Source organism: Sturnira hondurensis, unplaced genomic scaffold (assembly GCF_014824575.4).
Source record: "Sturnira hondurensis isolate 20B ecotype Veracruz unplaced genomic scaffold, ASM1482457v3 Scaffold0018525, whole genome shotgun sequence".
Taxonomy (NCBI): Eukaryota; Metazoa; Chordata; class Mammalia; order Chiroptera; family Phyllostomidae; genus Sturnira; species Sturnira hondurensis.
In genome coordinates, this window is record NW_028091156.1 from 1,713,542 (window position 1) to 1,729,505 (window position 15,964).

General features: G+C 49.2%; 1 protein-coding gene across 1 annotated transcript in view; it reads right to left on the reverse strand.

The window, feature by feature from the left end:
* The window catches only part of SMYD3 (SET and MYND domain containing 3), a 465,445-nt gene that overhangs the window by 103,119 nt on the left and 346,362 nt on the right, over nucleotides 1-15,964 (reverse strand). Inside the window, exons 6-8 of the mRNA XM_037069376.1 lie at nucleotides 7,893-7,960; nucleotides 6,035-6,137; nucleotides 284-394 (exon numbers count right to left, since the gene is read on the reverse strand). Of these exons, the coding sequence (XP_036925271.1) occupies nucleotides 284-394; nucleotides 6,035-6,137; nucleotides 7,893-7,960 (282 nt within the window). The remainder of the gene's footprint in view (nucleotides 1-283; nucleotides 395-6,034; nucleotides 6,138-7,892; nucleotides 7,961-15,964) is intronic.

Consider the following 15,964-nt stretch of genomic DNA (forward strand, 5'->3'; position numbering starts at 1 on the left):
GGCACACTATTTGGTCAGGAGGTCTGGGTTTGACACGGTTAACGCCCACATTCCCTCCGGACTCTGAGCTCCATGGATCCTTACCCCAGATTGAACCTCTTATTGCTTGGGTTGTGATAAAAGTTCCAGTAAATAAAACATATGCAGCACTATGCACTGTTTTACTTACTTCTGTTTCCTACTATGCCCCGAGGGTCACATACTTTTGGACCAATGACATAAAAGCGGAGCTCTCTGAAGGATCATTGGGAGGTTATCTCCGAGCCGGTTCCCCCCAGCTCACCTTGTCCTGGGTCTGGCATCGGACGCAGTCGCAGTCGAAGCAGTACTGGCCCCTCAGATGCTTCCGGCGCTCCTCGCTGGTCATCAGCAGGTCCAGGTAGCAGATGGTGAGCTGTGGAGGCCAGAGAGCAAAGGGGCCACAGGGCTGCTGTGGTCACTGTCTTTAATGAACACTTATTATTGCTAATTATTAAAAGGAAAACCTATTTTAATCACACATCTAAAAGTGGGAGCGTGACGAGATACTACTCATAGTATCTCCAGCCAAAGAATCACCTGTAGAATTTTTCTTGCAACACCTTCCAACCTGTTACGCAGTAAGCACATGTATTTATTTTAAATAACTGGGCTCATCAATTTGAGACACTTTTATACCTTTTTTATTCACTGGACATTAAAACAGCAAAAGCTGTTATACGCTCGGTATTACTTAGGTTTGGTTGGTGAATTCATCATCACCAGTAATTGGAGAAGCCAAAGTGCTGCTGGCGATCGCATGGGTGGCAGGTGACGCGGCCAGGCTGCTCCTACACGCTAATCAGTCCCAGAGCTGCCTCGTGGATTCACGGTCAACCAGATCTGGTATCTTTGCGATTCGCTGACTGTCGTCTTACTTGTGACCAGATTGAAAAACAAAGTGAAAAAATTCCCAAATAGGGAGAATGTAATATCAGGATACAATCACTGATGGAGGCTCTTAAACGGACTTCCTCGGACCCTTTCAAGTACAGTGACCACTGCATTTGGTTTGGATGGTGAGTGGTCGCAGGTGAGAAGGTGCCCTTCAGGCACATGTGAGGGTCCTCCCCAGCCCCAAGAGCCCACTTCAAGGTCCAGGTCTTCAGATCATGATGATCGCACATTTCTCACATGACTACGTCTGCTAGGCGCTGAAAGTCTGATTCAAAAACACACAAAACTGAACTCCTGATTTCCCCCAACCTGCTGCATCTCAGTGGGAGCCTTGCCCGTCTCAGGTGACAGTAATTCATCTCCATCCTCCATCCAATCCACCAGAAAATTCTGGAGCTCAACTCGAACATACTTCCGGAACCAACCACTTCCTGCCCTTTCCAATGCTACCGGCCTGGGTGCAGCCACAACACCTGCCCACTGCCTGTGAAACGCAAGTCTCGCCGCGGGTCTCCCCCCTTCTCCCTGGGCCCCTGCGCCCCATCTTCTGAGGGGTGCTCTGAAAACAGAAGTTGGGGCATGTCTTTCCTCTGCTCAAGTGCTCCAACAGCTCCCTTTTTGCTTAAAGGCCAATCCCCTCAATGAAACCCCATAGTACAAACTGCTTCTCGGCCAACTGCAGGTCCAGGATGCCATGAGTCTACCATGGAATGAGTCAAGAAATGGCAAGTGAACATTTACAAACTCCATTCAGCAATTTGGTAAAAGAAATTTTCTGTGCTTCTCATAATAAAACATGAGGCTTTCTTCACATTCTTCATTTTTTAAAAATTCATTTTTTGAGTAATTCATTTTCATCAGACTTCACAAAAACATTAGTGTGCAACGAATTGCGGTGGGGGCAGGGGGGGAATCTGTCCTTCCTGACAGGTAGTGAGGGGAGCGGAGGCTCACAAAGTCCAGCCTGCTGCAGCTCTGAGCCCCTCTCCTCCCCACTCCAACCCCCCGGCCTCCACCCGTCTTCACACGCCACCCCGAGGCCTGTGTCCCAGCTGGTCCTATGCCCTCTGCCCACCTTCCACCATGGGGGTCTCCCTCATCTCTCGGAGTTTCAATAGCCTCTCACTTTCTCACTGCGGTCTAACCCGACCACCCCATTTAAAATTACTGCCCAGTTCCCACCCTGCCCTAGTTTCCCGTTCCGCAACATATATCAGCTCGTGCCACACGAGCTGGACATTAGGACACACACATGCTGTGTGTCCAGGCATAAATTAATTCCTGATGTGCTTTCACATGAAGAACATAATCCTGGGGCCTAGGTGGCGGGGGAAGTTGGGGGTACTGGAGGCGAGGAGGAGGGTGGGATTAGCCACTGCGGGAGACGACAGCAACTCTCTAGGGCAACGAACTCCACGTGTGGTTCTCCTCAGGTTGGAAGAAGGCACCTCAGAGCTACAACGCACAATGGTGCACATCTGAGGGCGTGGCCTGGCAGGATGGCCATCCTCTCGGACAGTGGACACAGCTTTGGAGGGCCTCCCTAAGGCAGCCGGCGGGGAAGCAGGCACGGTCTGGCTGGCCAGAGCTGTCAAGTCCTCCACGGCCACCACCAGGTGACCGGAGCCTGGTGATGGTACAGGCTCATCTGGCTGGTTTGCTCTCCATAGCTTCTCACGCATTCAGCACCTACAACATGCTGCTCCCTCCACATGCAGAAACAAGGGTTCCTGCCCTTGGAAATGCAGACGGGGCATTACTGAGCCTCTGCTATGGGCTGGCGCCCACCGGGACACACAGCATGGGACAGTGCAAGCCAGCCACGGGCTTGGATCCACCTGGGATTAGCGCCCACCTCTCTGATTTGAGCCTGTTACTCTTCTTACAATAACACAGTTGCTTCCCCTGCTTCTGGGGGGGTTGGGGGCGGGGGAAAGCTGTGGGGGACCCCTTCTTCAGGAGCCGCTCCAGCACCATCGCCCCTAAAACACTCGAGTCCGTGCTAAGCAGTGTCTGTGACAACTGGGCTCCCTCCACTGAGACCACGACCACTTGCTAATTCCCTAAATCTTTCTCTTGTTTCGTGCTCTGAAGCCAGGACGGCCTTCAGGATGCAAAGGCCTGTCGGGCACGTGCCTCCTGTTCACAGAGAACACTACTATATCCCAAATTCCAAATAACCGATTTCTGGGCCCACTTTCGAAAACAGCCCCTTAATAGGTTTGGGGCGGTATCCACATCTTTCCTCCTTCATCAGGCTCTCTGGTCCTCGGTCTCCTCACACGCGGCCAGATGGGAAAGTGAGCCGATCTGCGTTCCCTCCTGGGTTAACTCTAGGACCCCACTTCTCAATCCGGCCCAAAGGCTCTTCGTCATCGACCCCTGCCGCCAGATCAGATCCACTGGCGGTGGTTGCTGGGTGATGACAGTCTGCCCAGGGTGAGGCCAACAAATCCGGGACATGCCACACTAGAGAAACATGCTCATCTCACCCAACACTTCATCACAAGGGCCAGAACGCACGCGTGACTGTGCCAGGCAGAGGGCCGGCAGCAGGAGCCCAGTCACTCGTTCAAGCCCAACAGACAGACTCTCACGGCCTCCCTCGCCATCCTGGGACTGCATGGGGCCAACACGGGGACCGTGTGGCAGCAACGTGGCCCCCTGCTGCCCGCAGTCTCCCTTCATCTTCTAAATGGCTTTGAGAGAGATGCCCCCATCCAGCCGCGCCCTCCTCCACTGGAAGATTCTTCAGGGTTTCCTGCTGCCCGTGGGGTAAGGGCCTCCCCACTCATTTTCTGCCTGCCTTTCCGGGCCCAGAGCTTCCCCACGCACCCCATGATCTGTCACGACGAGCTACACTGTTACGTCTGAAACCACACCCGCGACGCCAGGGTGCACTGTGCTCCCGTGCCTCGGCCGGCCAATGCCCCTTCTTCCCACCTCGGCTCACTCAGGACTTGCTTGTCCTGAAGGCTTGACTCAAACACACTAAATCTACTTCCTTAGCCAATTTAACTGAAGCAAACATTTGCACAATAAAAAGGAAGCATGCCTCTGAATCAAACTGCGAATGCCTTTTCCCATGGCTCTCCTTTTCCCCTGCCTCTGCCCCAGGGAGTGGTCTGAAACGCGCAGGATGGATTTTAGGTGTTTGGGGTGGCTCTGGGCACTGACTGAGCGTGGGACCCCAATCCAATGATGCAACAGACCCACACAATCAACGGGTGTTCCACCGGAAGGAAGGGCGACAGTGCCCCCAGTGAAAGGCACTGCGGGGCTCTCTGGTGTGCTCCGTTCACCAGAAAGTCAAGTCATCAAGGAGTTCCTAATGACGCCTGGGGACAAGGTGCAGTGCTCGGTATGAAAGGTCACACAAAAGTGAGACACCCATTACTTGTCCCCATGAAGCTGGTGGCTGAATAGAGATGTCACGGAAAGAGCCACAGTGAATGCCAAAAAGTCGTAATAACCACTAGACCTGAGAGAAAGAACTTTAATTTTGGAAACTAGGAAAAGCTTTTCGGAAGAGATGTGTCTGAAAGGGGCTTAGCGGGTACCCTCCGGTAGAGATGGTGGGCACAGGGAGCGGAGATAGCGTCACGACCAGGACACATGATGGTATGGAAAACATTTCCTGCACCAGCTTGTCTGTGAAGGACTCAGGGGAGAACCCTCCTCTCTTTGTTGAGAAGTTGCTCTGACAAGGACTGCAGGGGACAACAGTGGCGGCTGCAGAGCGTGACGCTGGGCAGAGCCACCCTGTGTTAGGCGAGAGGGAGGGCTTGCCTGGCGCTCCAGGGAGGGAAAGAGAAGGGCGTGGAAAAGCGAAATGAGCACCAGAAGACAAGGCGCGTTTGCACCTAAATGAGAACGGACCGGGGAGGGTGGCTGGCAGCCGTGCCTACAAAACAAGGCATCAGGAAATTTCTTTGCTGTTTCTGAAAATTCCATTCGTTTCTAATAGGTTTTCTGTTTGCTTATCGAGTGACCTGAGCTTTTTTAACATTTCCTGAAACAACACTATCATCCTCACACCATCAGAATCACGATTATCAACATCAGTACCATCTCTCAGCTCCGAAACCAAGGTGCCGAAAATGGGCAGCAGCCCCCTCTCACCTGCCCTGAACGCCGCCACGTATGGCCCCAGAAAAAAAATCTCAGTTCCCCTGACTGTTGACAGATATCCCATGTACCTAGTCCTGAAAACTGGAAATTCAGTAAGTGGCCGTATAAGCCACAGTTTATTCCGTTGAAAATCAGTTTGGAGGCAGTCTTATCTCGGCCAAATCCTTGTCTACATAAAATACAGTACCTCAGAGTTTAGGTTTTATTGGCTGAGTGCCGCATAAATGCAATAAAATCTTATGATACTGCTTTCCTTGCAATAAATATCCACTTTAGTAAATTGGAAGGCAGAAGGAAACTGGGTTCTACGAAGCCTAAGCATCTATAACCCAGAATTCGGGGCAGTGATCATGCAAATACTATGCAGGCTCAGGGTGGCAGCCTGTCTGCAGGCCTCGGACCTCTGAGAAAGCCGCTCATTAGAGAGGATGACTTGGCCGTCTGCAAAACTGCAAGGGTCAAGGCCAATGCACTGCGGACGGTCATGTCCGCTGTCCTGTATTCCCTTCCCCCCTCTGCTTGAACAAGCGCCCAGATACGCTGGTAGGTTTATGGGCCCGATGACACCCTAAAGCTTGTTTGCTTTCCTAATGAAAGGGTAAAAACGGGTCGCCATCAAAATGTGCTCAGTGGCCTCAGGAGGCCACTGACTCTTGTCCCAGGGAGGATGACGACCAGCTGCAGAAAGGAGAGAGGCCAGTGAACGGTCCCATGTGCAAAACACATACACTGTCCTCCACACGCCTGTCCCACACACATACGGTAGGGGCTGTCAGTGTCCAGGAAGATGGTGCTTTTAAGAAAAAGTCAGCCCACCTATAATCTGGGAGAAGTAACAATGGGTGAGTCGGTTACAGGGTTGAGGTATTACATGCTTTCTGCCTAGAAGGACAATGAGAAGCTGTCCCTCAGCTTTTCACTGGTTTTAGGGACAGGTCACACTGAGAGGGTCTTTGATGGGAAAGGAGGGGAGCCACGGGTTCCTCACCTCCTCTCCGGCTTCGATGTCTCGGACGGCACGCAGTAGGAGGTGGGGCCCGTTGAACACAACCGAACAGTTGGGGTCACAGCTGTGATTGAGTAAAGACATACTGAAGGGAAGAAAAAAATAAAGAGGGAGACCATCACGGCTCAGCAAAGAGAGGCAAACATCTAAATTTAATGAACACAACAGGCAAAAGACTCTTCAGCTTGAGGGCCAGGTAAGGCTCACAGTGCACCAGAGATTGAGTCCTCGGGACATTCACAGACACGCCATGAGTCCACTTCATAGGAACTGAAATGCTCCCCGAGATGGAGGCTAACTGGGAAAGTTTGCGAATAAAAACATTTTTTATTCCTTTTTTAGGGGTGTGGGTCGGCGGAGGTAGCTGTCTCATTAGACACCAGGGAATAAGACAGCTCAGTAAGAAGGTGGGGAAGAAACAGAGAATCTGTGAGAGGTAATAGGAGGCAGCAGTCACCACTGCAGGCGACATCCCCTGACCTTTCCCACGGGGCCCCTCATTTGTTGGCACCTCTGGGGGGCGCCCACCTCTGCTGGAACACCCACAGCTACGATGACAATCATTAGGAGAACTTCCTCTTAAATGCAAAGACAAGGCTATCTTTTAACTGGGTCCTGGTGCATTCCAGGCTGCGGCCCAGTGATCACATCACCTTGCAGATGCATTTTTCACTATCTAGGAAAGGGGTTGGATTTAAGCTGGCTCCGTATTTACCAATGATTACAACAGCTGGAAGTGAGCATTTACTGTGCAGAAAGCACTTCTTAGCAGCTGGGCGTGTTTATTAAATGTAATCATCATGACAATCTTATGAGGATCATTTACTGATAAAGAAACTGGTAACATGGAAGTTAAATGACTTGCCCATGGACACATGACCAGTAACTGGTGACTGAACTTGAACCAGGTGGTCTGAAGTGCTGGAACATTCCACATTACCGCTTTTTGAGGACCAATACCAATGGGCCTGTGGTTTACGGCATTTCTAAGGTGTAAGAGAAGAGGAGGAATTCTCAGACTCACAATTAATTATGAAAAGACTATATTTGTATTTGGACCCTAACGACAACAAAATGCAACTGGGAATGACTGGGGAGCCTGCGGAAGGACAGCCCAGTAGCTCGGTGACAACGTCACTTCAGTCACAGGTGGTGTTCTGGCCTCCTGGAGCAACAGGAATCAAGTGCGCTAAGTCAAAAGACAAAACACACCCCAGTGTCCCAGCCCAGTGGGTCTGGTGGAATGACCAAGTGCTTCCGCCTAGGAGGTTGGGGTAAGATCAGGGCCGAGCAGAGAGCAGTAACCAAATCGCACCGTGGCAGTGTCTTAGCACCCGCACGTCCCAACTTCTAACCCGAAGTCCCCAAGAACAAGAATTGAGGTCTGAGGTCTACCTCTTCGTTAATGCCACAGCACAGAGATTTCCAACTTTTTCATCGCATGACACGCATAAGCTAATCACTAAAAATCTGCAGTACACCAAAAAATACATTTTTGCTGATCTGACCAAAAAAGGAGGTATAATTTGGATTCACTCACACCAGAGAGCTGTCGTGTTGGCTGTTGTCACTGTAAATGACAGTCTCAGGGAAAAGAGGTCAGCACCCTGAGAGTCAGGTATGGTGTGTTTTAAGCATTCTTGAGGCACAGCAGTTGAAAATTGCTGCCACGGCATACAACGTGGGTAATACAATTGTTTTCTTGTAATTTTTAATCAGCTTCCAAGACTGGCTCTTGAACGAGCTGCTGCAACAAATGTTCTAACTACCTCCAAAAGGCTGGAGGGCTGGGTGGGAATCAGAGTTGTTTCTCCCAGTGAACGAAACACGGTCCACATACCTGGGATACAGGCCAACACCAACTCCCTGCATCTCCGCATCACAGATGGTGAAAGCATTACAGAGTACCTGTAAAAACAAAACGAAACAAAAAAAACAAAGAGGGACAATCAGGGTTGCTGGAGTCACCTGAGACACTTCACACGCAAGAGAACAACACTTTCAAAACAAATTTTAGGGGCGTATTAGTGGCAGCCTTGGGAAAGCTAAGACCAAGCCAAACCTGGGTGCTCTTTCACTTGCAGAAGAGCACGCCCAGGACGCACTTTCCGCGAGAACACGGGTGGTTAAGTACAGCAATCCCAAGACCCTGTAAAAAGCGTCAGCCTTCGACAGCATGGGTCTTCTGAGTTTCAGTCCACTCCTCTGCCATCAAGTTGCGCAGCTACACAAAAGGTTCCACATTCAGCACCCAAATCATCTATTGACTGCGAAGCAGACGCTTCCAAGCTTTTCTCGCTGCGGCTGCCCGCGGTTTCCTAATGCCGCTGTGTATGGGACGGGGAACACACAGCAGCCTGTCTTTAAGCCCCAGAAAGGGGGAAGTGCACCCCGCGTCGGCATCCGCGTGATGACAGATCGCAGTGAGCACAGGAAGCCCACCCAGTCCAGCCTCAGCAGTTACGAGGCACAGGGAACCCCTCACTGGGTACGTGGCCAGGTCCTATGCCCTGTGTGTGGTGGGGCGGTGGGGGGCAAAAGAAATACAAGATGCTAGCTATCGCCACGCTGAAGGAACTTAAAACCTATGGAAGGCCACACAGACGCATGGAAACAGCACGGGACTTAGAACAAGAAAGTGTAAGTCCACATGTCAATGAATGCCTCAGGCCAGTGCTAGAGACACAGCCATGAAAAAAAATCTGCCTTAATGGAGCTGAAGTTCTAGTGGGGGAGATGGATAAAACTCAGTGACGGAAACATGTCACATGTGGATAAATGCTGAGGAAGAAACAGGTAAAGGGACAGAGGTCAAAGCGCATAGGAAAGCTCTCAGGAGAAGGGGACATTTCAGCAGAGACCTGAAAGGAACATGTGCTTATCTGGGTGACAGAGTCCGTGGCAGGAGAAGGAGAAGGAGCAGGGCAAAGGCCCTGGGGTGGAAACGTTCCTGCGGAAGGAGTGAGAGCAGGAAGGTGAGTGTGGCCCGAGCAGAGGAGGGAAGAAGAGGGGTAGGAGAGGAGACCAGAGAGGCCGCTGGGTCACACAGGAACTTAGAGCCGAGTTTGGATTTCATTCTGAATAACAGAAAGCCCCTGGGTTGATTCTGAGCCAAGGAGGGAATGGATCTGGTTTCGGTTTGAAAGGGTCACTCTGGCCGTTGTGTAGAGTACGGACTACAGGAAGACAAGGACGGCAGCAAAGGGAACAGTGAGGCGGCCGGGGTAACAGTCCAGCAAGAGACGATGGTGGCTTGGATTCTGGCGGCAGCCAAAGTGGGGTGAAGTGGGTGGTAGCCAACAGACTTATCGACGGGCTGCTTGTGGGGAATGAAAAGAGTCAAGGTTCAAGTTTAAGGCCTGAACAAGAAGACTGCAGTTGCCACTCACGGAACAGCTTTGCACAATGCTCAGAGAAGGAGAAGCAACCCTGGTCTGTGACTACAGAGGGAAAATCCCCGGGGTCTGAGTCACAAGGCCGGACGGCAACGCAGCAGAGGGCTGGGTGACTTGTGAGCACCTCGGCCAGCTCGACGGATCCAGGCCAGAGATCAGGCCAACCAGACAAGACACAGCACAGCGGGTCTCGGGTCAGAACAAGAAGCTGATGTCCCAGACTGAAGTCAGACAGGGTCCTCAGCTGCCGCTCCTGGTGCCCACGGCACAGAGAGCAATCCCGAGCCAGGAAACACACCCCCGGCTTCCCTGTGTCTTCCTTGCCTTTGCCAAAGGAGGTTCTTTATTAAGCTTGTGTACAAATTCTTTTTAAATGGCCAAAAGGTACAGGTTGGTTGCAGGGGGTTAGGAGGAGGTCGGACGGTTTTCTTGCAGTTACGTGAAATTTGAAGTGGTCTATTAGACATCCAGGCCGAGCCCGAGAAAGGGCAACTGGACTCCGGGGAGCAGAGAGGGCTGGAGACGGAAACCGGGGACAACACAGAGCAAGGCGTACCAGAGGAGAGCGGGCCAGGCCGCTGCAGACCGGAGGCGAGCCAGATGCACACGGGCGCTGACTTGTTGTAACGACTCTGTAAGGGGAAAAGGAGCAACCACGAACTTCCCTAAATCAGGTTTATATGAAAGAGCACAAAGTATAAAAAGGCCCAGAGTCCTCCGAGAACCACCGCCCCCCCCCTCACGGCCCCGGTTCCAATAGCTTTTCTGTGAAATCCAGTGCAACCTGTCGGGTGCTGCACTGTTCCTCCAAAGCCTGATAAAACCGCAGCTCCGAATCGGGAGCTAAGTCGGCGTGCACAAACACCTTCTAGACACACACCAGTTCAAGGGCTGTGAGGGGTTCTGTTTTACATTAAGTTGAAACAGTGCACTGCCCACATGAATTTATGTGTAAAATGGATGGTAAAAATGCAGAACAAAAAAAAATCCCATGTTTTCTTTTCGTAACTTTAAACGTTAAAAAATGGGTATGAATTTGCAAGGGGGGGCATATAAATTTTAATACATATTTTTAAAGTATCATCAGGAATTTACCTGAAGCAATCCATCCACCAGTGAAAAACCACTTCCAAGAGATCTCAATTGCTAACTTTCAAATCAAATGAAAATTGAAAAAAAAATGAAGTGTGAAGCAAATGAAAGGTTTTTTACCAAATGCGCTTGTTCTGAAGGGAGTTTTAAGAAGGAAGCGCTAACCAGGGAAATGCCCAGGTGGCTTTCTCTTCCTCCAGGAAACTTCACCCGATGCCCAGACTTCCCTGCCTTTTCCTTCTTTCTCCAGCAGCATTTATCACCCGGGGATCACTGTCGCCCGTTTACGCAACACCGGGCACAGCCACTCTGGGAAATACTCAGGAGGCAAAGACAGTGTTTCAGTAGCACGGTATTTCCGTGTCCACCACTGTCTGGCACATGGACGTCTTTTTCTCACAGATGGATGGTGGCATGGGTGCGGTCCTCAGTGCCCCCAGAGGGTCGTTCTCCAGAACAGGATCCGAGAAAATGGCAGAACCGAAACGCGGGTGCCGTGTGGGTGTAGAACAGGAGAGGTGGGTGGGGTGTGGTGCCGGGAGAGCAGTGAGTAGACGTTAACCTTCCATCTCTCCTCTGCGTAGGCATCTGGCTCTGGGCATCCCTGCTCGTGCCTCTGTCCCTCCTTTCTCTCCATTCCAGTCCGACTTTTGTTTCACCCTCTCTGCCATCGGTCCAGTGGGCGGGACAATTTCATCCACCAGAAGAGCAAAAGGACTAGTCTGATTCTCTGTTTAAAATTCCCAGAGCCTCACAAATCGGGCACAGAAGAAATATCTGCAGATGAATGAATGAATCAATGTGGCCCCCGACTTCTCATTTCTCTTGCATCTTTTCCTTTTATTCCTTTCTTACCTGCTTTTTCTTTTCCTATTTTCATTACTATCAGCGCGTCGCCCCTCTCCTTCTGCCCCACTCCACAACATAAGCAGGAGGTGTTCAAGTTTTAGTTCACAAATTCCTCATTTGTTACGATTCTGAGAGGACCTGGGCTAGTGCTTCTGAGCAAGTGAATCACAATTTAACTTTCCCCCACTCTCACTCACATTCAAAACATTGGTTCTACCGAGCACTGTCCACGGAGCACTGTCCGAACTAAGGAAACGACTGCGGGAAACAGTTTTGACATACATAGCTGATGGCAATGGTGGATACGAGGGAGCTCTTTTTGTTTTTTAATGAAAAAACAGGATATAACAGTTTGTATGTAATGAAGTGAGTATGTGAAAAGAGTTGCTATTTATACCAAAAAATAAAAGGATGTCAATACAACCCAGAAATAAAAGTTTAAATATTTTTCAAACTACTATCCTTGTATAAACAATGTCTCAGAAAACTACCCAAGCTGAACAGTTAATGAATCACACAGGGAAGCACAGAAAAGCATATTAATGGCCCTGCAGTAGCCCCCTCGTCCATGGGTTTGCTTTTCAGGGTTTCAGTTACCTGTGGCCAACTGCAACCCACAAATATTAACTGGAGAACGCCAGAATCACACAATCCACATATTAAATCCCGCACCTCCCCACTGCCTCCCGCCCGGGACGTGAGTCCTCCCTTTGTCCAGCGTCTCCGTGCTGCATGTGCCGGCCACTCGCTAGCCCCGGAGTGGCTGCCTCTGCTGTCACTCGGACTGGCCAGGCTTCTCAGTGCGTGTGTGCGGTCATCCTCATTTCACTTCCTATTGGCCCCGAAGCACGAGCGTGGCAAGGCTGGCAATTCAGACATGCCACGGACAAGTCAGAAAGTGTGCACACACTTTCTGGGGGAAGGGTGCACTCGCCCACTCTCCTTTTAAGTGTGTTCTCCTTTTAAGGGGAAAGGTGAAAGTTCTCAACTGAACAAGGAAAGGGAAAACTCGCATGCTGTAGTTACTGAGACCTACAGTAAGACCGATTCTTCTATCCACGAAACTGTGGAAGGATCAACAAATCCATGCTGGTTTTGCGGCTGTACCTCAAACTGCAAAGGTTGTGACCATGGTGTGTGGGAAGTTCTTAGCTAAGATGGAAAAGGCATTAAACTCTCTCATCGGTGTGTTTGTATTGGGCAAACACAGTGTAATAGGGCCTGGTACTGTCCGTGGTTTTGGGCATCCACTGGGGGTCTTGGAACCTTCCCCGCGGATAATGGGGGGCCACCATATTTCAGTAAAAAAGCAATGCTTTCTGAATACTAAGCTTGAGTATTACCTTTTAAATATGTCCCATGACATGATATTAAAGTTATGTCGCCTCTTCTTAATTTTTATTTTGAGATCATCAAAAGCCTTTATATAGCAAAGCCTATAAAACTTCCCAGATGATAAAAATTTGTCGAGCTAGTACAACCAGTCACTAAACCCCTATATTTTGAGAAAACAACTAAAGGGAAGTCTACAGAATTCTGTGACCCACATTCTTAGGAATCGTCAGGGATCTGGTTCAGGTTCCAGGTCCAGGTCCTGACACTTGTGTTCTGAGGTTAAAAATTCTCCTGCAGTAACCAACACATTACACAAAGGGAATCCCTCAGAGACTTGCTGCATACTCCTGTTTAAATTTTACATTTTTTCCACAAGTTTTCTGAACCGGAAGTCTCTTATTGTAGCAGTAGATATACTGAACCACAAGGGAAAAGTCACCTCCACGCATTACCTTTTAGTGGCCAAGGTGAACAGCCAAAAGAACCACAAGCCACCCAGAACGGAAGTCGACCCGATCCCAGAAGCAGCCACCCACTTCCCAGCCCCTCCCCAGTCGCTCATTGTTACAAAGCGGTCAGTCTGTGTGCAAACAGCTTTAGCTGACTTCTAGCCTACTTCAAAGAATGCTTTTTTATTTCAATTTTTATATTTATCTGTGCACACACACCAATAAGAGAGAACTCAAGTTTCTGGACATAAATACAGCATTTCTTCCAAGACCATTCACCTCTCCTTTCTAATTTCTCTATTTAAAGCCCAAGCAGAATGTTCAGGAAACAGAACTTTGGACAAACAGGGCTTATTAATTAGAGAGGCGAAAGGTAAATTTTCAAAGGGAACTTACTGCATTTAGTTTAAGCTCTGTGGATGGAAGGGAAGAAGCAGGAAGACTCAGTCAGGCATGAAACCCCAAGGAGAGGCTTTCATACAAAATAATTGCCCCTCCCCATTATTCCTAGAACTGATAGTTCCCTAACTTTCAAAGTACAGTATTTTAGGGTATATTATTCTCCTCTCATGGAATACAACATTTTATTAAACACAGCATTATTCTTCCAGAATCTTCTCATAGACCTTAAGGGGATTCAGAATTCTGCCCCCGGTCCCTCCTGTCTGCACGGTAAACACCCATCCGCCTTTCATGGCTCAGACCAGGCCCCCCTAACACCCCCTCCTCTGCTCACTCACCTGCCGCCTTCCCTGCCCTGAAGACCAAGGCCCCGCACTCCCCAACCCTGAGAACAGCAGAGGGAGGCCCGCTCAGGAGGGAAGAGGCGGCGTTTCCCAAATGACAAAATCACAAATCCCGGGATTCTCACAAGTGTTTCTAGAGAGTTCACAACAGTCAGGACGGTTACGGCATCTGTTTCCATTTCAATTTTTTAAGAAATCAATAAATCAAGTGATTGCTGCAATGTACTCTCCCTTGTCAGGAAGTATCTGGGGAGCCTGAGGGTCACACCAGGGAGCAGGCTTGCAGGGATGAGGTGGCAAATGACCCAGGTCCCCTGCCGGCCTTGCGGTGACATCCTCTGGACTGTGCCAGTGTGGCTGAGTCAGAGGCCGTTTCATGTGCAAACCACCGGTTAACAATAGCAAGCAAGGATATTGGAGGAGGAACATAAAAATGGGAATTCAATGAACTTGACTCAAGATGCTCCACATAACTTTTATCTGCTAGAAATTCTTACACAGAACCTCAAAACGTCTCTAGTATTTAGAGAATGTTAGCAAGAGAACACGAATACATAATCTTATTTTTAGCAGATGGCATGAAAACTATTAAAGTCTCCATGGTGTTACCTGAAATATGCTTGCACCTGGCCACCTGAAACCTTCTCTTTTACCTTGTCGCTGAGAAGCTGAACACAAAAATCACAAAATCTAATTAGCCCGTTCCTTCAAGAGTAAATTATAAGAATGGTGAACATCACATCATGAAAGTTGGTTGCTCTCTGAGGCCCAGGCCAAAAATATTCATTTGAAAATAATGCTTATTTTTTTGGTACAAAACTACAAAGCAAACTAAACCAACTTGTTAACTGGGAAAATAAAAAAATCTGTCTTTATAAACTATGAATATTATCTAAGATTTTGCAATGCATTTTATAATACAAACTAAGTAAAAAAAAAAGGAGTAATCTTACAGAAGAACAGCTCTTTACCCATCCCACTTAACAATATCCTTTGGAGGTGGCACACCCCGGTACCGCCTTCCAGAACAGCAGTGATGTCAGTCATGTCTCAGCTGTGGCCACAAACAGTGCATGCTAGACACACAAAATGCTGGACGATGACCTGCAGAAGCTCAAACAATTATCAAGGCCAATATCACCCGTGAGGGAAGAGCAATTGCAAAACTGTGGTTCTTATTTTATATCTTTCCCAAGGTCAAATGACCAAATGTTAACAGATGCAGATTCACAGGATGAAGCCCTTTGAGATCACCTGCGTGCTTTCTAAAATCTACCCACATTTTCATTTTTCCAAGGGCTTTACTCACAGCTGAACTTATTGTGTATTAAACAATCACCCTCGAGAACAGAAAGCAAAACAGGAAGGACACTGACAAATCTGTCCACTGTTCTTTCCCCGAGGATGTCGCCTGGCATACCACCTCCTTGAAAGCCATCCGAGGACCAAGCCCTTACTACAGGTGTCTGACAAATCCGCACCAAAGCTCTGTACCACGATTTCCATTGTTGAGTTCTCCTCCTGCATCCCGAGGCGCAGAACGACTGTGATATTCCTCAATAATTCATTACAGGATATTGTTGTAGGTTTCCATAGCACTGCCGGAAGCCTTTAATTTCATCTCATCACGCTCCTACCCAAAAAGCTTATTATCACAATGAACTTCACGTTTGCCCATAGGTCGCGCTTAAAGATTCTTTTGTTTGGCCTGAATTTCCAAGAGTGTTCTCTTCCATGATAATCTAGTTTCTTTATTCTCTTTCCAGGAAACGGGAGCCAACCCACCCCCGGGCAGTGCCAACACCCCCTGCCATAGTCCCTCTGAGCCCCGGGACTCGGTTCCTAACTGGAGTACGCCAGGCGGCGCGTGTCACCTGATTCAGGCTGACTTGGACACAGCAGGCTCCAATCAACTGTGTTTTTCCACCAAGTTAATGGAGAAAAGAATACCACAGAAAAATGTTCCATGTGAAGGGCAAAACTGAACACTGACTGACTGCCTGATGTAATTAACCCCCAAATGAAAGAGAAATTCAAGTGTGCAGT